Source organism: Lynx rufus, unplaced genomic scaffold (assembly GCF_022079265.1).
Source record: "Lynx rufus isolate CCGP_SWC_20201006 ecotype Redwood Valley unplaced genomic scaffold, mLynRuf1.p SCAF_23, whole genome shotgun sequence".
In the NCBI taxonomy this organism is placed as follows: Eukaryota; Metazoa; Chordata; class Mammalia; order Carnivora; family Felidae; genus Lynx; species Lynx rufus.
The window spans coordinates 11,941,690-11,965,929 of NW_025814838.1; the positions used below are offsets into that span (position 1 = coordinate 11,941,690).

Below are 24,240 nucleotides of genomic sequence, written 5' to 3' on the forward strand. Positions count from 1 at the left end.
GAGACCGGGAGCGTTGGCAGTGAGGAAGCTGGGAGGCGAACTTGCTGGGTGACGTCCCAGGAGCTATTTCAGAGCAAATTTCACTTCTTCAGTAAGGGGGCCAAGTTCACCAAGTCCAAGGGCACAAACTGACAGTGAGGATGTAGGCTACGGCTGGCCCACAGACACAACTTGTTTGATGAGCACAGCATTTTTTCCCCCTAAGTTTCAATTATCTTCTCCAACGTTTTAAGAGAGAAATTTCATACACAAAAAGAGCCAGGTTTTCTGGCCTCTCTTGGAAATAGAGAAAGATGTTCTTGCCTGGCAGCAATCATCAGGGGCTGAGCAACGGCTGTCCCGTGGGTGGGTGGGTGCCCTCCTGTTTGTGACTTTTTCGTATCTGCCAGGCCATGGTCCCCATGACCACCCGTGATCCTGGCCTTAGTTAGCCACCATGGCAGAGAAACACGCAATTTAAAGATGCAGCCATCACAGCCTGATGCCATAAAGACATCCATAAAGAAAATCCACTTCCCAGCCAAATGGTCCTATATGGCCCGCCACTCTCCTGACCCCCATAATCTTCGTGCCTAACGCCCCCTAATCAAGCCACCAAGAGGCAGCCCCCCATCACACCCAAGCCCTCCAGTCTAGCAAGCGAGAGTTATTCCACGGGGAAAAAGCTTCACTTCAAATGATTCTCAGGCTGCTTCCCACGAGCTGCAGGGAGGGCTGCCTCTTTAGGGATCAATTAGCGAAGTCGTGATCAGGAATATCAAGAGACTCCACCCACCAAATGGAAAAAGCAAGGTCATCTGGATATAAGGAGGTCCGACGGCCCCACCACCAATTAAGCCCATGTTGTCTTTATTATCCTCCCTTGATCTGAAATGCCACTTAGACACTGAGCTCCTCAACTTGGAGGATAATGATCAGAGCTTGCAGGGAGACTGAAGAGACAACAGCTCAAATTTCTCTGGATTCACGACAGCCATGCTGCTCATTAAAAGCCCGCAGGAGATGCTGCTTGTGAAGATGACACTATTCAAAGAGGACCCTTAATTAGGGCCCAGAGCTCCCCCCGGCAAGAGATGAAAGGCAGGCAGCCAGAGAAGCACTGCAGGGTTTCTGCCGCGGAGCGGGGTGCCTTACCGCGATCTCCCGGTGGTGGGGGAGGGCCCGCTCGATGTGCTCGTTGCCTTCTGCCTTGAGCTGCACGTGGTACACACATCCCGGCTGCAAGCAAACGCAGGGGTCACGCCTCTCGAAAGGGGCTCGTCGCCTGGAACCTGACCTGCGCCTGCTCTGACCACAGGCCCTCAACGCGACCGCGACGCCATTTCCACCCCGTCGCCGGTCCCAGTCTGCGGCCTGTTAACCTGCTTAAGAGTCCCTTTTAAAAGCACCCTGATGAAGGAACATTTATCTCAAGGTCTGCAATTTCTTCAGTCCCCAAGGAAAATTAGATTTAGCTTCCTATTCCAAAATCGTAAGCAAAATATGCTTATTTTGACAAAACTGTGCTTATAGGGCTGTCCACCCCCCACATACACGCAGGGTGTGGTATCTGCAACGACAACTCCCAAATGCTTACAATGCACACGATTTCTGGGAAGTGAGATTTGAAATTTTTCTTTAAAAAAAAAAACTTGTTCTGAGGCACCTGAGTGCCTCAGTCAGTTAAGCATCTGACTCTTGATTTCAGCTGAGGTCGTGATCTCATGATTCGTGGCTACGAGCCCCATGACAGGCTCTGTGCTGATATGCAGAGCCTTCTTGGGATTCTCTCTCCCTCTCTCTGTGCCCCTCCCCTGCTCATGTGAGCTCACTCTCTGTCTCTCAAAATAAGTAATAAACTTAAAAAAAATTTGTTCTTCCTAAAACTTTTTATTCTATTGCTCAAATTTATAGGTGTACATATTTACCAAATAAATCATTACTCTAAGAAAACTTTTAGAGCAACTGATTTCTGATCAATAGCACAAGTGACCTAATGACATGCTAGGATCTAAAGCATCAGGCCGAGGTCAGAGGTGTCTATGTGCAGCTAATGGGGGACAACCCTAAGATACAACTGTTTATTTGTAAACCAGCGTGGATAATATGGTTCTGGTCTCCTAAAATAATGTGTGCTTTGATAGCTGTAGGGTGTGTTTTTTTGCCCTTTCAAGATTGCCTGTTTGGATATGCTGCCTGAACTACTTTATAATGACCACATGGCACCTTTACAAAGACGAAAAGCTATTGTTTTTTAAAAAGTGAGAACACCTCTGTGATGGCCATAATCATTGACACATTCACTGACTTTACAGCTCGGTGAGGACTGGCAGCACGGGGTTCGGTTCCAAATGGCCACGTGTGCCCCAGAGGGCAAGGGACGCGAGTAATCACTTGGGAAGACAAAGGCATAGTCCTGCCCACTTGCTCACGCACCTGGGCCACCGGGAGCTCATCGGGGCAGCGGCTCCGTCCCACCCGGCTCCCTCCTTCCTCAGGACCCAGGCCGACCAACTCGGGGACTCACCTTCAGCCTCTGGCAGGGGTGTCTCGCCCCAGATGTCCTGACAACGTGCTGGGAAAGGTGAAATGAAAGACCGGACCCTGACTAGGGTCAAAATCCCTAGGAAATCTTCAGCAAGGGCTCTCCAGCCCGGTGTCCTCTGGGAGACGGGCACACTCAATCCCAAACCCTCGCTGAGCAACGTCTAAGGCTGTCCCTCCAGCACCTGTGGCCTGGCATGTGGAAGGCGAGGGCTACCACCAGGGCGACCCTAAAACCCACTGAGAGCGCTAATAAATTCACACCTATTAGGAGGGGGAGGGTGTCTCAGAGCATCAATTACAACAGAAATCTATTGTGCTGGACAAAGAAACTATATTCCATTTAATTAAATAAAACGCGTGAAGATGGCGAGTTGAGAGCACGTCTGGGCCAGCAGGACACTGGGGAACCCAGAAGGGGAGGGAGAATTTGCGTTCCTGCAACCATGAGAGGGAGGTAAGCCGAGAACACGGAGTCCGCCCCGGGGAAGGGAGGCTCTCCTAGGCCCGACCTGCACAGGCCCCCACGCAGACCCCGTCTCAAACTGCTGCCTCACAAAGCTGCACACCGAAACCCCAGCTGGCAGTGACGGTGAGGACCGCCTCCAGGAAAGTCTTGTTTATTGTTGCTCATTAACTACTTGCTGAGTCTCCGTGCCAGGACCACTGCCTGTGCTACACGTATCAACTTACTTATACTTACACCTGTTCTATATCACACTCATCCTCACAAAGATGACAAAACAGATACAGAAAGGAAAAAACCTTGCCTGAACGTAAACAGCTAAGAAATGACAGAGGCAGGCCTCAAACCCAGGCAGGTGGAAGCAGAAGGGCGTCTGCACAGCCTTTAAAAAAGGACAAAACTACAAAGGCTGGGCTTGCACCGAACGCATAAGACCAAGGACCTGGCTCCCACGACATGTCCCCTCTCCCTGGGCCCTGGCTGCAGCAGCATACAGCTATGGAACACCCCTCCTGGCCTGTGTATTCTCTGTGGGAAGCAGGCCTGGAGGACAGCAGAGAGCAGGTGCCAGTGGCAGCATGTTCCTCGGGGGCAGGGCCTTCCCACACAGCGGAGGACAGCTAGGAAGGAGCATCTCAGGAAGGCCTGTGTGGACTCCTAAGGATGGCAAGGTAACTGTCACCTTGATGCCGCTGGTGAGAACACGCGGGAGAGAAGGAGCAGTGGGCAGAGTGCAGTGTGGGGAGCCCCCCCAGTCAGTGTGCATCCAGTTGGACCATCAGAACATATTCCAGTATTCCAGTCCTCAGCACAACCAGGGAAGACAACCCCGAGTCCGTCCTCCTCCTTCGGCTTGAACACCTCCAGCTCACCAGGAAACCTTGCAACCTGCCTCCCAGGTACCCCAACATCTGACACTGGGGAGTCCTGGACAATGGACGGGAGTATTTTTGTTTTGGGGAAAGAATAGCTTTGCCCCAACCTATCAAATGATTTATTTTTAACATTTATTTATTTTTGAGACAGAGCATGAGTGGGGGAGGAGAGAGAGAGGGAGACACAGAATCCGAAGCAGGCTCTAGGCTCTGAGCCATCAGCACAGAGCTCGATGTGGGGCTCAAACTCACAAACCGGGAGATCACGACCTGAGCCGAAGTCAGATGCTTAACCGACTGAGCCACCTCGTCTCTAAATCAACTGGCAAGCCGCTTCACATGCGAGCTCATGTGATTTGGACAAACATTACCCTTCTGTGGAGCTATGTGTGCCTGTCTATATGTGAACTATGAATACCCAGTCCGTGCATCTGAGAGCCCAGGGGCCCCACCACGGATCCAAGTGGCCCAGTCCAGCAGGTGCTGTCCAACCCTGCCAGTGACCACACGGTACACAGGTAAGGTCTGCTAAATGAGCAAATGAATGAATGCACACATAAAAACTGAGGACAAAGCACCAATAAACCCTAAACTGAATGCTGCAATTGAGGAGTGAGAAGGACAAATGAGTTGTATGGACACACAAAGAAGTTGTGGGTTTGTGTTTTTTTGTTTTTTTTTTAATTAGTTGTTAACACCTAGAAATCAGGAGCTTTCACACAGAAACCTAAACTTGTGACATCCCTTTTAACAATGCAAAGGATCTGGCAGCCCCGAGTCTGTCTTCCCACATGGCTACAGAGAGCTGGGGTTCAGTGGCAGCTGCCCCCTCTCGAGTTCACCAGCCCCGCGTGTGCACCCAGCACCCTTCAGCCATTCACAGGTCTCTTCCGGCCCCACAGGCATTTGGCGTGAGAGCCCCTGCTTAAGCCGTAACCACTCGATGCAGGCAACAGCTGCTCCAAACCCACTGTTTCCCAACTTTAATTTGCCACAAAACCCCAACCCAATGTGTCAGCTCCGTGAAAGGTAAGCTGTGCCAGTTAAGATACGGAAGGACGCTTCCAGAGCCCTAACCCCACAGCCCCAACCCCCCTGCCCAGCCTGTTCCTAGCCGTCTTGGGGGCAGGCACCACAAGGCAGCTGTCAACAACACAGTGTGCAGACACCCACTAATAAAAGATGTCCAGTCTCACCAGCAATCCACGAAGTCTGAACTTGCCCTCCTCATCCGTCACGGTGTCTTCTCCGTAAATACTGCAGTCGTTCTGTCCCACGGCTTCCACGGCCACACCCTGTTCTGGTTCTCCGTTTAAAGAAGAAACCGTTCCATAGCAACTAGAATGGCGAGAGACAGAGCATGATATGCCCGGGGTTTTCTGAAGCACACAAAGGATTTGAGGTAAAGCATCCTGCCTTTACTGACAATTCACAGTGCAAAGCAGTCCGGTGGGGAAGTGTACCTCGATGAGCCAAGGGGATTCGGTTCTGGCCTTGTCACTTCCAATCCGGCCTTCCTGCCTGAAGGCCCGAGCCTGCCTGAACGCTGCCATCAGTTTCTCTCCTCGGACGCTCCAGGAAATTACAATTAATGGAGGCCAAGCCTTGTTTTATTCCGCTTTACCTTGCTTTCATTAAGCTTTGTTTCAAATAATGAAGCATTCCATGAAATGCAATGAAAACAGTTTCTCATTCTCTACACTCGTTTGAAAATGGCCCATTTTCCTAAACTTCTGATCAGCCAATCTTCATCTCAAGCGCTCTTGCGACTGTTTACAAATATGTACGGTGTGTGTATGAATACCTTTCCAGCTACGTACAGCTAACAGAGCTAACGTATGGCGTGTCGTACACGTGTACGAGTATCTGTGTAAACCATCTCTGGAAGTGCTCTGACACACCGCAAAACCTGATGCGCTGAAACAAGGAAGGGGAACCGAACGTTTTACACTCTCGCCAACATTCTGCAGCCTTACTCCAGTGAGTTAATTTCCTTGTTTTAAAAATTTAATTTGAGTTTCAAGCTCTTGAACAAATAAAATTTTTAAGCAACTAAATGGGCACTCCCAGGCCAATTTCAGAATAGGAACTTCGTGACAGAATCGCTGATTTGGAGGGATCTGAAGAAAACAGGCAGCCGTCAAAACTCTCTGGGCCTGGTCTCTTATCGCCTCTGCCTCCCACGTGAAACCCGAATGCAGGCTGGGTGAAGGCTCCGGGTCACGGAGGCCTGAGTGGGGCTCCAGAACCTGGGCCTGGGGGACAGGGACAGGCAGGCTGCGTACCTGTAGGCCGTTCGGTACCCGGTGACGGAGATCTTTAAGTTCTGCCCCTCCTGCACCTCGATCATTTGTGAGGACGGCTCAAACCGGAACTCCTTCATCATGGGTTTGAAGTAATACTGGCCAGGGCTCTGTGGAGAGACACCCACGGACTGAGCCTCTGCTGCCCCATCTATATATGGCTTCACACGGGGCAACTAAAGCCAGCAGGGACCGGAATTTGGCCACCAGAGCCCCAGGGCTTCCTATGCAGACAAAAATGGTGACTCTGCCTCTCGAGGAAATGGTTACATGAAGCAATTACAACTCTAATAGCAGCCGGCATCACGTGCCTTTAATTCAGTGAGGCAGAAATCAATTTGAATTTTATGAACGAAGAAACTGAGGCTCAGAGAGGTCAAGTAACTCCCCTGAGATGACACAGTACATAAGCAGCGGAGGGAAGATTCGTGGCTGGGTGTGCATCAGTGCACAGCACATGACCTTTCAGATACGCCTCGCTGCCTGCGTGCGATGTCCCTGGAGCAGTCCCTTTACACCCAGGCCTCACAGAATGGCCAGCTAACATGTACTTGCTGAGTCCCCACCACTCAGGGCCTCAGGTTACATCCGGAATGAAACGCTGCCATCCTCCTATCATGGGGAACACGGTTTGCAGAACAAACACAAGCGAGCCACCAAATAAGACTCGGCAGTCAACAACGCGATGTTGTGGTCAAACAAAGGGATGCCTAGGAGAGGAGCCGCTGAGGCCACGGTAATTAATTACGCTGTCTTACTGACAAGCCGGTGGCCAGAAAACAAGTGTGTGCGGAAGGGAATAAGAATCGGCAGCATTAAGTTCTAGTAAGAGCAATACCCTAGTTATATTTGGTCCCCTAAGAAACGTGCAGCACTCGACGCTGCTCTTCTGTTCTCAGGTTGTCAAGCGATACCTAAGTCACGCAAGCCATGTCCCTGCTCCCTTGTGGGAACACGGGCAGGTGGCACATTACGGGACACTTTACCAGGTTTGAGAACGTCAGAATGCCATTGTCCTGAGTCAAGAGGTTGGATCGAAAAACACCACCACTGAGGGACAAGAGGACCCCGGGGAGGGGCTGGTCATCTTCCGCCTTTATCTGGGGGCAAGAAAGAACAGCAGAGCAAGGGCAACTCCGTTAGCCACTGGAGGTAACATTTCAAAAGCCAAGAGGCAATTCTTCTGGGTTGTTTTTCTCTTATTGTTATCCATCGGTAGACAGAAGGTCTACTCTTCGTCCCCAGGGGTAACTAATGTTAATAGTTTGGTACGTCGCCTTCCAGAACGGCTTCTACGCCCACATAAACGTGCAAACATTACAGCTAGCGCTGACCGACTGGCAAGTTTACAGCAGGGAGGCTGGGCAGGTGGCCCAAGCTCTGCACCTGCTGCTTCTCTCAAGTACGGATCCCGGCCTCCCTCCCCTGCCGGGCCACATATCTACCGTACTGTGTCTTAATGCACATCATCCTAAAGCAGGGGGCGGCCGAGCTCTGCATGAAGACCAGCCACCTACTTCTGTGATAGGAAAGGAGACGATCGAAACTTCCTGGAACATGTGTTCCTTGTGCACTTGTTTGCCTCTGTTCCTGGGAGTAGAACTGTTGGATGTTGTGCACTTTGAATTCAGAAAGACACACCCACATTGTACACCAAAGCGGCCATAACCAGTTACAGTTCCATGAATTATCTATGCGTGGGAAAATACACGCAAAAAAATGGATACTGTCTGAATCACTGCAAATCTAAGCTACATCCCAGTGTTTCAATGGTAATTCCTTCAGTCACTTCTGAAGTTGGGCATTTCTTCTAGTTTATCAGACACCGGTATTGCTTCTGTAAACTGCCTTTTCATATACTTTGTGGTTCTTATTTCTATCAAATTGTCTTTTTCTTACCAATTTTAGGAGTTCCTTATCATCTTGGGTATTTCTCATGATATAAAGATTTCTTCCTGGTTTGAATGTCTTTTAATTTGCTTTAAAAATGAATCCTGCATCGGGGCGCCTGGGTGGCTCAGTTGGTTAAGCATCTGACTTCAACTCAGGTCATGATCTCACCATTCCTGAGTTCGAGCCCCGCCTTAGGCTCAGAGCCTGGAGCCTGCTTCAGATTCTGTGTCTCCCTCTCTCTCCTCCCCTCCTCCACTAACGCTCTCTCTCTCAAAAATAAACAAACATTAAAAAAAAATTATCAAAAAAAATGCATCCTGTGCTACAGAATTTGAAATCTGTATGTGATGTAATCTGTCCTTCTTTTCCTTGAGTCTCCCTCTATATTGAAAATATTCACACTCAAGGACCTCTAGACTTACTCCGGGCACCACACACTTCTTCCCAGGAAGGATGGTTAAGAAGAGAGGGACATCAAATACTGCTACAGGAACATTCTGTCCTTTTCCACAGGACACAGTTAAGGATGAGAGTTTAAAGCACTTCCCAAAAGGTAGGCAAACAAGCTAAAGTCAACAGGTCTCCAAATTATGCTGAGTGAAAGAAGGCCTCCCCAAAGGAGTACATCCTATATGGTTCCGTTTGTGTCAAACGCTAGAAAATGCAAACTAATCCGCAGTGACAGAAAGCAGACCAGATGAGCAGGGAGATCGGGAGGGAGGGGGTACCAAGGGGTACGAGCACACTGAGCAGGGTGCCTGACTGTCACTATACTCCCGGGTGCACCCGTGTATGTTGAAACTAGCAAATTATATGCTTTAAGTGCAGTTTATCATATGCCAATTATAACTCAATAAAACCACTTTTCGAAAACGTAAGGGTTACCTCAAAGCTTACGCCGGCCAAAGCATAAGCCTTAAAGTCTCCTATGGTTCCCTCGACTGCGGTCAAAACGTAGCCTTCCTTCTGCGAGGACACCGTGTACTCCAGGTCACTGTGCAGGGGCCCGACGCTAAACAAAAGAAAGCAAGAGCACGCTGGATGGCTGCGCTTCATGCCTGCAGGAGGCCTCGCCGGCCCCACGGACACCTGCTCCCAAGCATGTGCTTTGTCACGGGCTTACCTATAGGCACCTTTGTCATCAGTGAAGACTGTGATCAGGGGTGAGCTCGCCCCCTTTTCACTGATGACGATCTCGACTCCCTCCAACTCCGGGTGGATCTGGCCTTCCAGAAATAAGCCTGCTTTCCCGTGGATCTCAATCAGCTTCCCTGGGCAACTTTCTAAAGAGGGAACAAATAGAAGAATGGGACTTAGCTGCAGTGGGATGGGGGCATTTTGGAAGGGGGCTTCCCGTTAAAGAAGGGCTTGAAACTGAGATATGTGAAGCTAGTTCCAAAGGAGGCTGTTCACTACATATATCAGAAGCCTCAGTAATTGGGTGGCCCACACCTCCCTCCATTCCTGGAAGAGTTTGCTCAATGGCCAGGAACGTGAGCACACAAATCTAACTAGGCTGGGTTCTCACTACCCCTCTCTCCACTGTCACAAGGCCTTTCTGGTGGAGGAGAGGCTGTGCAGCTGGACCCGGCGGGGAAGACCACCCCAAACAAAACGCCCGCTGGGAAGCCGCACTACTCAATATGCTCTCCTCCCAAACACAAACTGCATAAATGCCCAGGATCCACTGAACCCATGACGCTAGAGAAAACTGTTGGAAGCCAAAAGACAAATACCCCACCAGCAGTCACTTTAAATTGTCCAGTCCCAAAAAGACCCTCTCTCGCTCCTACCAACAGATACACACACCATCAACAGTTCATACATATGATGCCTAAAGCTCTCATTTCAGCACCGGATGGTTTTGCTTTTCACCTACCTTTCAGTAACAAACTAAAAACATCAGGGAAAAAAGTAATCCTTCCTCAGAAAGATCACCCAACTTCTAATAACCACAGTAACTTTCGGGACACCTGGGGGCTCAGTCGGTTGAGTGTCCGACTTTGGCTCAGGTCATGATCTCACGGTTCGTGAGTTCGAGCCCCGCATCGGGCTCTGTGCTGTCAGCACAGAGCCTGCATCCTGCTTCAGATTCTGTGTCTCCCTCTCTCTCTGCCCCTCCCCTGTCTGCACTCTGTCTCTCTCTCTCTATCAAAAATAAACACTAAATAAATAAATAAATAAATAACCAGTTACTTTCACGGACTGAGATGATCCATTCACTCAGCCACTCACCAAAAATGGTAACAGCTATGTGCCAGTGCCAAAGGGGATTATAAGGAGCCCTACAAAGATGGTTTCACTGTAACAACCACACAAAATAAATTTTTAAATGCAGGTAAAAGGAGCGGTGAACTGCAAAGATGTGTCACTGGCTCACCGAGTTGACACTTACCTCCGCTGACAGTGGCTTCCATGGACGGGGGATAGAAGAGTAGCTCTTTAGAGGAGGGTGTGACAGTGATTTTCTCTCCAGACCTAAAACAATGAAAATACTTCCATTTGGTTGGTTTTGCCCTCGGTTAGGAAGGGTATGAGAAGAGAGGACGCCGTAGAGAGAGAGCTCACCGTGCCCAGTAAGAGAAGTCATAGGAGAAGGGGCCTTGCAACTCGTCGACCATCTCCTGCGCGGGGGGTTTGGTCCTTCCTTCCCCAGCGTCGTCCTTGCCGTTCTTCTCCCTCTCCTGCCGGCGGCTCTCGATCTCGGCCAGCTGCTGCTCCCTCCGCAGCTCCTGCACGGACTTCAGGGGGCCCAGGACCAAGGCGGGTTCACTGTCTATGGAAGATCTGGAAGAAAGGAAGGAGCAGCCTAGAGCACGTGGTCACTTACCCGCCGCGGTCGGTGGGAACCGGACATTTCTAAAAGGAGTCACCCGTCAGTAAAAGCCTGACTGCCTTCTGACGCCACCCCAGCGGCACACTCTGCTCCTGTTCTGCATCAACGAATCGCTTTCCAAAAAATAAAAACTGAACTTCTTTGTGACAGTAGCAGTATCTAGTAGGTCCAGGGAACCAGTAAACAGGACAAATGACATTCCCTAACCATGTGGAATCCACATTCCAGGGGGGGAGAGACAGACAATAAACAGAAAATGATGTCAGACTGAATACAAGGCAGTAAAATAAAGCACCGTGGAAGGAGACCGTGCTGGCAGCGTGGGGGCGCTCTTCTTTACCAGGCTCCCAGGGTGGGGAGTGTGTTGGGCAAGGAAACAGCAAGTAAAAAGCCCTTGGAGCCTCGGGGGCAGTTCCCCTGCCAGGCCCAGGGGACAGCAAGGAGACTGAGGTGGCCTGGGCAGCGGACCCAGGGAAGAGTCAGATGCGTCAGAGGGTCCGGGGGAGCAGGTGTCAGACCCTGGATTTCATTCTGGGTGGGATGGAGAGCCACTGGAGCTGTAAGCGGAGGAATGACAACGTCCCTACTTTAAAAGGCCTCTGGCTTCTGCACAGAGAACACAGTCAGGAAGCAAGAGCCCATACAGGAAAGCCAGGCAGGATGGCCGTGGCAAGGATCCAGGCAAGAGACAGTGGATGGGACCAGAGTACCGAGGCAGCGTGCTGAGAAGGGACAAGATGATGGGCATATTTCAACTGCAAAGCCAAAGATCTGCACGTGGACTGGCTGGGTACGGATGCAGGGGAAAGAAGAGTCGAGAACCATCGAGAAAGATGACAAAGGGTAGGTCTGTGGAGGGCGACAACCAGGAGTCCGGTTTGGGAGCCGGGGAGCACAAGATCCCCATGAGGGATCCAGGTGGTCCTGTCCAGCTGAAACATGCATCTTCTACAATCCCCAGCACAAGCAACCAAAACAAAACCCCCCTCCCAGGTTTCAAAGATATATTCAATAAAGGCTGAAAATAAGGTAATACACGGTCGCTACTGGTCCGACCAATAATTGCTACTTTCCAAGCAGGAGGAGGGTAAAAGGCACTCTTCCAGCACCAGGCAGCGCCCTGGGCCCACCAGGAACATGCCCAAGTCCTTTGCCTAGACCCCTGGCCGCCCTGGGGAACGAGACACCCCTTCAATCCATTCCCCTCAGCCAGGAGCCGAGGGCCGTCCCCAACACTCGTCCCGCCTGACCCCACTGGTCAGCGATGCCACATGCTGTCAACTCCATCTCCTCGACAGCACCCCCAGGCATCCACTGCTCCCCAGCCCCACTACCGTGCATCTGGCCAAACCTCCACTGACTCACGCCTACACCCCTGCGAGGGCCTCCGCCCCCTGCCTCATGCGGCTTCTTCTGTGTGTCCACTCAGCACCCAGGGGGATCTTTGTGAAGCACAAACACCATCCCTCTACTTAAACACATCACAGTGTCTGTGCGACAATGCTGAGACCCTTAACTCGGGCTGGCCCTACGGGGCCTACCTCCCCCCCACACACACCCCAAGCATCCACGGGGTCCAATTCAAAGCCCTCATCATAGGTGCAACCTCACAGTCCTGCGCGTGACGCCTGGACTACTGTCTGTGTCCCCTGTGAGACCGTGGCTGTGCCTGAGCACTGAAGAACTCCCAACATTTGCGCAGAGGTGGATGAGCTGAAAAGGCGGAGGACAGAAAGACGGACAAACAGTTGAGGTCGCTTAAGGTAAGGAGGGGGAAAATTACTCAGATTTCCATTTTCTGGCACAAAGATGATCATGTTGCCGAAAACTCTCATTTCTCGAGGAAATTACAGTGTCGGGCATCTAACACCTCACCACACAGCAAAAATTCCTCTCAAAGAGGACATTCGCATGAACCTGACTCTCAGGGAGGGTCTGCCTTTCACATACTTTCTCCCTCATGACCCTTCACTTATCAGGTGCTCTCTACTTTCCAAGACTTCAAGGAAAGGTCTCTAGGAAAATAGGCAATTTTTCCAAATTTGCTAAAACACGTGAAATACGATGAACAAGCTAGAGATTTTTTTTTCCTTTAGCAAAGACAGGAAGTGTAGAGAGGTCACACAGAAATTTAAGGCACTGAAACGAGCTGTCAGAAGACTCTCCCTCATCCACAGTTAATTCTTGAGTCATAAAAGGAAAGGATGAAGGCTGCCATGAATTTATGGGTATGTCGTGTGAGCAGAAAGGCCATTCGTATACATACCTAGAGATAAGAAATCAAAAATAATTTTCAGAGTGTCTGTTAGAGAAGTCCCCAGCCCTCATCCACCCCCTCCTGCGCTCAGACCACCGCAGAGCACAAGTCTTACTTGATTGTCACGGTGACATCCATCATTTTGTCAGTGGTGATAGTTCCAAGGACATGGTGGCGGATGGCTGTCAACGTCAAGATACTGGGTGAAGACCTATAAACCAAAGTGGAAAGAAAACACTAGCAACATCACCTAGTTCTTCTCAAAGGGTCACAAGCAACGCCCTCCAGGGGCACAACCGTTCTGACCCTGAAATATACTACCGAAATCGCTCCTAGTTTGGGATGAGGGACCTCCCGAAATACCTATCAGTGTTTAAAGAATAAACTAATTTTCCAATCCAAAACTTTACGCTTCCGATTCTTGGTGAAACTCTCAAGCATCTGTGCAAAGGGAAAAATGGTAGACTGGAGTCCAAGCAACTCCCATCGGTGAGAGCTGGAAGACTGAACCAAGATGATAATTAAGGCACTTGAAAACCATACCCTTCCATCCTGGGCTTACAGAATTCTTGGGAAAGACAGCTCATCTCCATCTCCTCAATAATTCATCCAAATGTCTTGAAATCCTTACGTAGAAATTCTTTTTAATACCTAACTTTACCTCTTCCATTAAAAATACCAAAAAAAAAAAAAAAATCCTTTTGTCTTCCAGAAAGAACTCAAGAAAAGACACACACTCACTTGACCCCAGAGAAGGCTCACAAACACCATGGGGCAGGGAAGACCCAGCTTACGTGTCATAGGTGTAGAACGCTTGCTCAAACCGGTGGCAGGAGCGGGGGGTCACCTTGTACACACCTGCAGCCGGGAAAGCATAAGTCATTTTCAGAGGAGAGTGTCTGTGACACTGAGCGCTTCCAACATCTGAAATCCAAAGGCAGTGCCTCTCACTTGAATACACAACACACAGCAGATGGGCAATGATGGGATCAGAAATGCCTTTTCTGCTGCCTGTGACAGCTTCTTTCCAGCAACCCGGTCCATTTAATGGCCCCTCACAAGCTCAGGATTTCATTTTCCATAATTGAACAACTCACAGTAGTTTAATCTGCACAAACCGAGCCAACAGGGCCGTGCAGAAGGAACAGGAAGTACATTTCCACTGCAGATGAGAACGAGAATTTTCCACTTAACAGATCTCTATTAAAGATCCAAACGATAACCACAGCCTGACCGCCCTCCTAGAAATATTCCTAAAACAGGGCACAGAGCAAACCCCAAAAATTTACGAAACAATCGCAGAGAACACTTTAATGCCACGAGCCTGTATAGGGAAACACTCAGGTTAGGGGTATAAGTAGTTTGGCAGAGGAATACTATCAGTTTCAGGAAGGAGCAAAGTCTAACAACTTATTCCCCCAAATGATCATTAACCAACCTTTTGGACATTCTTCCTACAAAAACCTGAAATTAGTTCAAACTGCCTCTGCTGTTTTCATCACACTGAGGAACCCCTTGTGCAATAACTAGCAGGAAAAAATGCTTAGGTTTCTCCATTCGCTTTATTCTTTCATCCTACAAATATTGACAGAGCACCAGCACCTACTATAAGCCAGGTGTTGTGCTAAGTACGAGTAGACAGCAGAGAAGACTTTGTATTTCACCTCGGGAACCGAAAGAAGTCACTGAATTACCCACTAGGAAGAGGCAAAGTAAAGCCACAATGAGATGCCACTTTATACCCACCAGGATGGCTAAAATCAAAAAGGAAAGTAACGAATGGTGTGAACATGTGGGCAAACAGGAACCGCCGTGCACTGCTGGCTAGAGTACCAACTGGCACACGGGGCCCCTTCAGGAAACAGTCCGGCAGCTTCTTAGACAAGGAAACATCAACTGACCATATAGTCCAGCAATTCCACCCCTGGGCCTCTAACCCAGAAGAGAGGAAAACAGATGTCCACATAAAGACTTGCACACAAATGTTCACAGCAACATGGTTCATGACAGCCACACACTGGTGAATGCACACACAAAGTGTGAACTATCCACACAATGGGATCCAGTAAGGGAAAGCTACAATCCACTAATACCTGCTCCGACATGAACTTCAAGACACGAGGACTCGAAACCAGGCTAAGTGAAAGGAGCCAGCCCAAATACCGGAATGGCAGGACCTCGCTTGTAAGTAATGTCCAAAAAAAGGCCAATCCACAGAGACAACACAGATGAGTGGCTGCCTGGAGCTGGGGGCAGAGATTAACTGTAAACATGCATGAAGGATGCTTCTTCCAAGATGAAAATGTTCTACGCTAGATTATGTGTATGGTCGCATAATTCGGTACGTTTACTAAAAATCCTCGTACGTTGTAAACGGGTGAGGTTTATGGTCTGCAAATTGTACCTCAGTACAGTTGGTAAAAAGGGAGAGAAGCCACCGACGGATTTTAAGCAAGGTGTGAGATGGTCCAAATTTTATCTTAAAAACATCACTTTTAAGGAGAGATCACTGCCCAATGGTGTAGTATTTTTCAAGGGGCAATGACCTAGTGGTCTCTACCTAACTCACACCCAAGGAGACCAGGAACACTCTCTAGCTCCCAGCTCTAATTCTCTCGGTAAAAACAGCACTCCCTCCAGAGGAAAGAGACGGAAACACAGGGGTACACTAACCACAACCGAAATCAATAGCCTGATACACAAAGAACCACGGTAGGAAAAAAAAGGCCTTCACAATGATCCTCGGGTGCCTTTCCATTTCTCTAACTCAGAGCCCATCAATCCTTCCAGACTCACCAGGCTTGGACAGGCAGAATCGGTTGACTCCTTTGGAGAGGTTATAAATCCCCACGTTCTCAGGTCCATTTCCATCCTGATAAAATTCCTAAGGGACCAAAGCCAATACAATGACTTACTAGGGGAGACGGAGACACCAAGATGATTAATAATATTTCTGTTTCTGAACCAGTCATCTGTTTTACCCATTAATCATTTGAGCAGTTGGGCACTACAGGAAAATTAAAAACCTTCAAAAACTTCCCACAAAAACATGCTCTTTTTCACTCAATCAACTAATATTTATTGAGCACCTGCTATGTGACAGACCCAGGGCCGGGTCCTGGTGGCGGACGCGGCTCCTGCTCTCAAGGGGCTTACATTCTAATACGGGAAGACAGAAAATCCATTGTGGTCAATAAAGAAATTAGATTGCGGCTAATAGTAATGGAGAGGTGGGGAAAATGACCAGGAAAGCAGGCTAAAGCATGATCACAGCAGGAGCTTTTCAGCTTGCTGGGCTCAGGGCAGGCCCTCTCCTTCAGCAGGTAACATTATGGCTACAGCCTGAATGATGAGAGGAAACCAACCATGTGCATTTCCAGGGAAGACGCAGTTGCAGGCGGAGGAAAACATGTGTGCAAAGACCCAGAGGAGGAAACCAGCCTGGTGCAGAAGCGGCGAAGGCTGGTGTGCCAATGCCCAGGGAGCAAGGTGGAGAGATAAGGAGGAGGTCTGGGCTAGGGAAGGGCCATCGTTAAGGAATGTGGATCTCATCCTAAGGGAAAGGGAAACCTGCTGGAGACTTTAAGGGAAGGAACAATTTCCTAAATGTGTACCACCTGCTCTCAACTGGGCATCAGCTGACCCATCTCCTGGACAGCTGCTTCTTGAGTATTTGTAGCAGTTAGAATAGTCCACAGGACCTGGAGACACCAGCGGCAATCCCTCCACGTGTCTAAAGTAAGCAATCGCTTCACTGTCGTTTGCCTCAGTTTCTCCACTGGAACCTGACAATGACATCTGCCATTGTCTGAAGCCAGAAAGGTCTATAAAATTCATGAATGGACCTAGACAGTCCTACACACATGTTCTCCTTCCTGAAACCCAGGTGGTACACTGCCTATCAGGGAGCTACCTCAACAAGACAGTAAGATGTTAGCAGCTCTGTCCTTTGCACTGGAACATACTAGAGAAACTGACTCAGCTGTACTTATTATTAACACTGGCAGTACTGGGGCGCCTGGGTGGCTCAGTCGGTTAAGCGTCCAACTTCGGCTCAGGTCATGACCTCGCAGTCCATGAGTTCGAGCCCCACCTCGGGCTCTGTGCTGACAGCTCAGAGCCTGGAGCCTGCTTTGGATTCTGGGTTTCCCTCTCTCTCTATCCCTCCCCCGCTCATGCTCTGCCTTTCTCTCTCTCTCTCAAAAATAAATAAATATTAAAATAATCATAATAACAATAGTAGTACACACCAAGGAAACCAAATACATAAGAGGTTTACTTAAACTTCATTACAACACTGAGAAGTGGACATTATGATCCAAGGGCTACAAAATCAATACACTTTACATGACATCAATGGCTTTCCCAAATCACTAATCAAAGTTAGAATTTAATGTGGGTCTAGGACAAGAAAATCTCCCAAATCAAGGCATCCTTCTGCTAAGGGACTTTAAACAAAGCTTCCTGACTAGGCTTTCCCGAATAAGGGGGAGAATCGAGGGGCAGAAAAGTAAATCTGACTTAACTATGGTTATAATATTCTTGGCATGCTGGTCCTTCCTGCTTTCCAAAGGACCCTCCAAATAAGAGAATCACCACAAGCCATTCATACCAGAGTGATTGCGTGAGAAAGGGAACATCTCAGCATATAGCCCGTCTGCCTAAACTCAATCGTGGACACATCGTCTTCCAGAACCTCCACCTCCAGACTCTTGTTCTTCCAGCACCAATCTTCATGCATGATGCTCACTGGAAAAGCCACAACACAGACACACATGGGCATAGAGCATATCCCCTCCCTCAACAAAAACTGTAATGACTTAATTTTTTTAAATGTGTACGTGCAGACACACACACACACACACACACACACACACACACACACACACACAGCTAGTCGTGCTCAGAACTGAGTACTAAAGAGAAAATGAAACCAACGGTCATTAACGTCAACAAGAAAGAAACTGACAGTAATTCAAGATCACACTTACAAGTAAAAATATTTAGGGATCAACAAACTTTTTCTATAAAGGGCCAGAAAGTATTTTCCACTTTGCAGGTCAGGCAGTCAAATATTCAACTCTGCCTTCATAGCATATGAGCAGCTATAGATGATACGTAAGCAAATGGGTGCGGCTGTGTTTGAATAAAACTTTATAAAAATAGGCAAGTGACCCCCATTGCCATAGTCTGCCAAAACTTGATATAATAGAAAACAATTTCCCAGAAAAAAAGATTACTTTATAAGTTATTCATTGCCACCAGCTCCAAGTTGAGCTTTGAAGAAGCAGAAATATAGGCAATGGGAGTTTTCAAACTGCAGGGAAAAGGGAACCAATGTTGGCCAGGCACTGAACAAACTATATTTCATTTTGTTTGGCACTCTACAGAAAGGCTGTATTACTCCTATTTTAGCAGAGGAAACAGAGTCTCAGGGAGATCAAGTAACCTGCCATGGTCACACAGCTGCTAAGTAGTACAATACATCACTGGAAATATTTCATGCGCTCTGTTCTGGCATTTAGAGTGAAAACGGCATGAATGAGGGCCCCCTTCCAAAACGGAAGAAATGTGTGGGTTGTCCTGACAAGGTGGTAGTTATGCATGGAAGGAACATCAATTCTTACACAATCATCCATTGCTAAACAACGCACGTTCAAGGTCAAGGGGCAAAGAAAAGTTAAACAAGTAAAGGTATATAGCTGGGATGCAATTTGAGAGCTGGGTTTTAGAAATTTCAGAAAGACAGGAAGTACGTGAAGGCCACAAGCCGGTGCCTATGGTTCTTACTTTTGTATTTTCCCGGAAGCACGTTGTCAAAGGTAAAAGTCATTGAGTTGACCTTGCCGGACAGCTGGAGGCTCCGCTTCTCGCCCTGGCGGCTCAGGGACTGCAGTGTCACCAGCAGGTCACCACAAGTGTCTGCAGAGAAAAGATAGGAAGGATTCACTTGGCTGCCCTCACCAACGCCAGCACAGGTTTGAACCCTCCACCTCTGTGTGCCGCTGGCCACCACTTACCTCCTGAAGGGCAAGGCCAGCAGGGCTCCTTCAAAGCCAGGACGGGTCTACTTGATTCCAGGACATCTCCCCCTCCCCCTTGCAGGTCATTAGTACCACATAAAGAAGCCACCGAGGTTGAAAGTGACCCATCACTTGCTGAGTACCCCCATGCAAGGCACAGAAGACCAGGAGAGGGAAGAGTGTCACAGGGCACCTATTAAAGCAGACGCGAGGTGAAAGAGGGGAAGTGATATTTATGGAGCACCAGAAGAAGACAGAAAACCAGCAAGAAAGATCTGGGGTGCCTGGGTGGTTCAGGCGGTTAAGCGTCCGACTTCTGCTCAGGTTGTGATCTTGTGGTTCGTGGGTTCGAGCCCCACATCGGGCTCTGTACTGACAGCTCAGAGCCTGGAGCCTGCTTCTGATTCTGTGTGTGTGTCTCTCTCTCTCTCTCTCTCTTTCAAAAGGAACAAAGATCAAGGAACTTTACTGAATGGCACAGAACTGGGCCCTTTATCATCATAACATCACCTGTGACAGCAAAGATTGGCATGACTCTTACTGTGTTCCAGAAACTCGCACAGGCTCTCCATGCGCTAGCTCATTTGAGCCTCACAACAACCCTCCGAGGCAGGTACGGTTATTATCTCCGTATAACGGAGGAGAGACTCAAAGCACAGACAGGTTAAGTAACTTGCTGCAGGTCACACAGCGAGGGTTCAAGCCCACAAGCCTGGTTTCAGAGTCCACGTTCTTAACATCTGTGCCACACAGCCTGACATGACCATATTTAAAACCCTCTGAGAGCCGTTAATGCTTCCATGCTACAGAAGAAAAACAGGCTGGTCGAGTAAGTGCTTACTGTCTCACAGCTGGTAAGTGACAGAGCTGGGCAAGAAACCCCGTGTTCTTTTAGGAGCCAAAGCAGAAATGCTCCAAGAGAAATGTTTCTGGTGACGCCGTGTGGCACTTAGAAAGAATCGAACACAATATGGATCCACCTTTTACACTATCCAACAAGGAACAGTTCACCAAAATCCCACTTCTAACTGCCTACTCCTTTGAAGCTCTCTGTTCTTGCTTTCAAATGACATCTTACCCAAACAAGAGACTTTCCCAGAAACCGATGCCAAGAACTGTACAAAGGCCACGTCCATCACGGGCCTATTGGTCACAGTAAGAGGAAACGTCTGGGGTTTCAAGGTCAGCCCCGCTCTGGTCTCCACCTCAGGGACCATCACCTGTGGGAACACACAGGACAACGTCAGTGTCTGCATCAAGGCTGCGGCTCTCCCGGCCTGCAGGGCACCAGAACATTCACCTGGGCCCAAGGCTAAGTACTTTGAAGGACAAAGGTCCACTTCTAGGCCGAGTTTTATAATCACAACAAATCCTCAAACAGGCCACGAAAGAACACACATTTCTTTTCTTTTTTTAATGTTTTTTTTTTTACATTTATTTATTTTCTGAGAGACATAGAGAGACAGAGCCCAAGTTGGGGAGGGGCAGAGAGAGAAGGAGACACAGAATCTGAAGCAGGCTCCAGGCTACGAGCTGTCAGCACAGAGCCCAACACAGGGCTCGAACTCACAAACTGCGAGATCATGACCTGAGCTGAAGTCGGATGCTTAACCGACTGAGCCACCCAGGCGCCCCAAGAACACACATTTCTAATCACATACAAAAGAACTAGCCTTCAGCCGTGCCATGGTAAGCACAAAGGTGTATCTGGCGGGGCCCCAAAGAGGCACACAGCTGTCACCAGTACCCGGGGGGGTGGGGGGAACTGCACTAAAGCCCAGAACCTTCTGGCTTGAGGTCACTCATGACAAGCTATGAACTTGTCAATGCTATGTGGATGAGCTCCTGGCAGAGTGAGGCCTTTTCTTCTGGACGCCTGGGCTAAGAAGAAGGACTGGGGAAGAGTCCAGTGGGCAGCTATTTCATCCCTAGTGAAGTCTACCTCCCCAAGTTGCCCTTCCTTGGCAAGTCCCTTATGCTTCAAAAGGGCTTCCAAAGGCCTGCCAATGTGGCCAACTTCACAAGAGCTGGCTGACTGGCAAAGGGGCTAAGTACTCACACCACACTGTTCAGCGGAAGCAGGGAAACCACTCTCCTCCCACCCCATCTCCTCAGGGAGGGGAGTCTGCCTGCTCCGGGGGAGAGCACAGTCTCAGAGGGACCCTTCCCAGCCCTCTCCCTCACCTCACCTGCCCTTCTTCAGGGCAGAAGGGCAGCAGCTGACTGGACAGACGAGAGCCCGAGCTGCCCGGGGACTCAGCCTTCCCCGTGAGCAGGGCCGTGGCACTGAAAGGCACGGTGTGCTGACCTCTGGCTCTGTCCACCTCTTGCCTACCGTCCTGTGCTGAGGCCTTCACCCTCCTCGGTGAGGCCACAGGCCAGGGTGTGCCCAGCTTCTGTGCCTGCCTCGAGGGAGAAATCAGATGGTATTCAGGGTGAGGTGGAAAAACACAAGCTCCACGTTGGCCTCGGGGGCCAGAAGCCATGCACTGTGGACCTGCCATCAGTAAAGGGCTAATGTTGATCTCCTTTGGGACTTATGGCTAGTCTATAGCAGCCAGAAGCCTAGGAAGGTGCAGGTGTGATCGGCAGCCTGAAAGTAACTCCTGACAAACATCGGGACTGGAAAAAAGAGACGTCTGAGTATCATTTTCATAGTGGGTGCCCATCGGGCTCTACTGTGACATGCAGGAACGTAAAGACTTCAAATAAGAAACTGGGGACAGAAACGCTCCTTCTGTAACTCCATTCCGGCTAATGATAATCCTTCTAAAAATCACTGAATACCTTAAATACCTTAAGTAAAACATCAAATATCTCAAACAAAACAAAACTCATCATACCTGGACTTTGTAGGTCCCTGGCTTTGCTTTAAAACAAAATGATCCACGAGCATCTGTCTCCACGGTGACCAAAGACTTGTCCTTGTCTTGAGACGACAGGACAGCTTTGTATTTGCTCATCTGCTTGACAGTGTCAGGGAGGCGAGTGATTGAAATCTGGCCACAGACACTGAACCTGTAACAAGGGGACCACCCATTCCGGCATGAGAATTCACTTGTGACAGGAGAGGCACTTACCAACCCCAACTGCGCATCCCTCTTCCTGCCCCGGTCCCCAGGACTAGTTTAACCTTAAGAAAGAGACAGAAAAGCAGCCTAAATGACTGCGGTCTCAAAAAACAACCTTTGGCGGGAAGACTGAACCCCTCTCTGTGTACCGGAAAAGGCACAGTGGGAGCCCAGGACGGGGCAATCCCCCACCGAGGAGGCCATTTTCAGAAAATCTGCGGATGATAAAAATGTTTCGGGTAAAGCGGATCATCGATGGCGGAACAGCCTCGGACTGAGGACGTGGGCTGGGCTTACACGCAAGAGCTGTGAGGAGCCTGACGCTGTGGCATTGCCCGGGCCACGAAACGGGGCGGCGTTATCAAAGACGCCTTCCTCGCCTGTCATTCCATACAGTTCAGGATAAAAGCAACTGGGGAGATGTGAACAGAAAAGGTAATTAAGTTAAAAAAAATTACAAAGCCAAAATAGAACCCCAGTAGCCACCAAAGCGACTTCTAACTGAAAGGCCCTATTCAGGTAATGACTCACACTGGAGGCTCTAAGTGAGCAGCGTGTTAAGTGCTGCAAAGTGTCCCCGGAGAAGCGCGTGAAAGGCGCGGCCCTTCGCTGCCGAAGACCAACCAAGACCATCATCCTGCACAGTGACGGTCTTCGTTTGTCAGTCGGTTGATGTGTTAAAGCGTAATAATGCACAGGGCTGGAGGCTCCAGTTGTATCTTCGGCTGACTAAAGGTTGTATTTTCTAATCTTAATGGATCACTTTAAGTAAAAGTCAGTTGCTACTTTTGACAGAAAGAGAGTAAGTTGGATTCGATGCTGGATAATTACGGAGTACACACGACGTCGGAATGCCCACCCGCTGCAAATAAAAAATGGCAGAAAACAGCACAGCGGGAAGCTGTGTGTGCGGTCTAAGAACGGTGACAAGCCAGTCGTGTCTGCAGAGTGAAGTGACCAGCCTGCCACATGAGCTCACAATCTAGAGCAGAGGCCCACGTGCCAAATCCAGTCAGCTGCCTGTTTCTGGATGGACGGTGGGCTAAGAAGGGTGTTCACACTTCTACTTCCATACTTCTGAAGGATTAAAAGAGAGGCGGAAAAATCAAAAGAATAATAGTTTGACCCACAAAAATCATACGAACCTCCAATTTCAGTGTGCTAAATAAAGATTAACTGGAACACAGCCACGCCAGTCATTCATGAATTGGCCATGGTGGGTTTCGTCACAGAGGCCGTATGGCCCGTGAAGCCCACCATATTTATTCTCTGGCCCTTTACACAGGAAGTGTGCAGGCCTCTGATCTAGAGTTAAAGGCACACATCTTGGTTCTCACTCTCCCCAACTGGGCACTTTGAGAGTAAAAGGACAGGAAGGGGATATGGGTGAGCTATTTTCTTCCTTTTATTAGTGTTTATTTATTATGACAGAGAGAGCGCGCATGCAAGCAAGAGCACGAGCAGGGGGAGGGGCAGAGAGAGGACAGACAGAATCCCAAGCAGGTTCCACACTGCCAGCAAGGAGCCCAACAAGGGGGCTCGATCCCATGAACTGTGAGATCGTGACCCGAGCTGAAACCAAAGAGGTGGACGCCTACCTACTGGGCCACCCAGGCGCCCGAATTGATGAGTTGTTCTTTCACGATGTCTTAATTTATATACGTGTCATGGGTAACGTCACTTTTTTGTTCTAAACTGAACCTCTTTGTCTCTCAAAGTTTTAAATATTTTACCCATCCCACCTGTTTTAGCTCATAGTCTCAAAGATAACTATCCAGTTACCCCAAACCTCAAATGCACATTGGCTTTAGTTTAAAAAAAATAAACTAAAAAAAAAAAAAAAACTAAATAGGACAGTGTTGTGTTACACTGAAGCCCTCAAAAATTGATTTGTGTCAACAAATTCATCAGAGGTGAATACGTTTATTCAGAAACTGATGATTTTGATGCATTACAAGATAATTATATTCTCATAGTCACTTGGACAGAAGCC

At 49.0% G+C, this 24,240-nt stretch overlaps 1 protein-coding gene across 1 annotated transcript in view; it reads right to left on the bottom strand.

The window, feature by feature from the left end:
- LOC124517771 (nodal modulator 1) overlaps positions 1-24,240 on the bottom strand; it is a 56,133-nt gene that overhangs the window by 12,064 nt on the left and 19,829 nt on the right. Inside the window, exons 12-26 of the mRNA XM_047087301.1 lie at positions 22,020-22,194; positions 20,255-20,396; positions 18,944-19,075; positions 17,766-17,902; positions 15,950-16,037; positions 13,948-14,011; positions 13,269-13,364; positions 10,629-10,847; positions 10,456-10,538; positions 9,184-9,343; positions 8,946-9,072; positions 7,154-7,267; positions 6,150-6,277; positions 5,061-5,202; positions 1,135-1,218 (exon numbers count right to left, since the gene is read on the bottom strand). Of these exons, the coding sequence (XP_046943257.1) occupies positions 1,135-1,218; positions 5,061-5,202; positions 6,150-6,277; positions 7,154-7,267; positions 8,946-9,072; positions 9,184-9,343; positions 10,456-10,538; positions 10,629-10,847; positions 13,269-13,364; positions 13,948-14,011; positions 15,950-16,037; positions 17,766-17,902; positions 18,944-19,075; positions 20,255-20,396; positions 22,020-22,194 (1,891 nt within the window). The remainder of the gene's footprint in view (positions 1-1,134; positions 1,219-5,060; positions 5,203-6,149; positions 6,278-7,153; positions 7,268-8,945; positions 9,073-9,183; positions 9,344-10,455; positions 10,539-10,628; positions 10,848-13,268; positions 13,365-13,947; positions 14,012-15,949; positions 16,038-17,765; positions 17,903-18,943; positions 19,076-20,254; positions 20,397-22,019; positions 22,195-24,240) is intronic.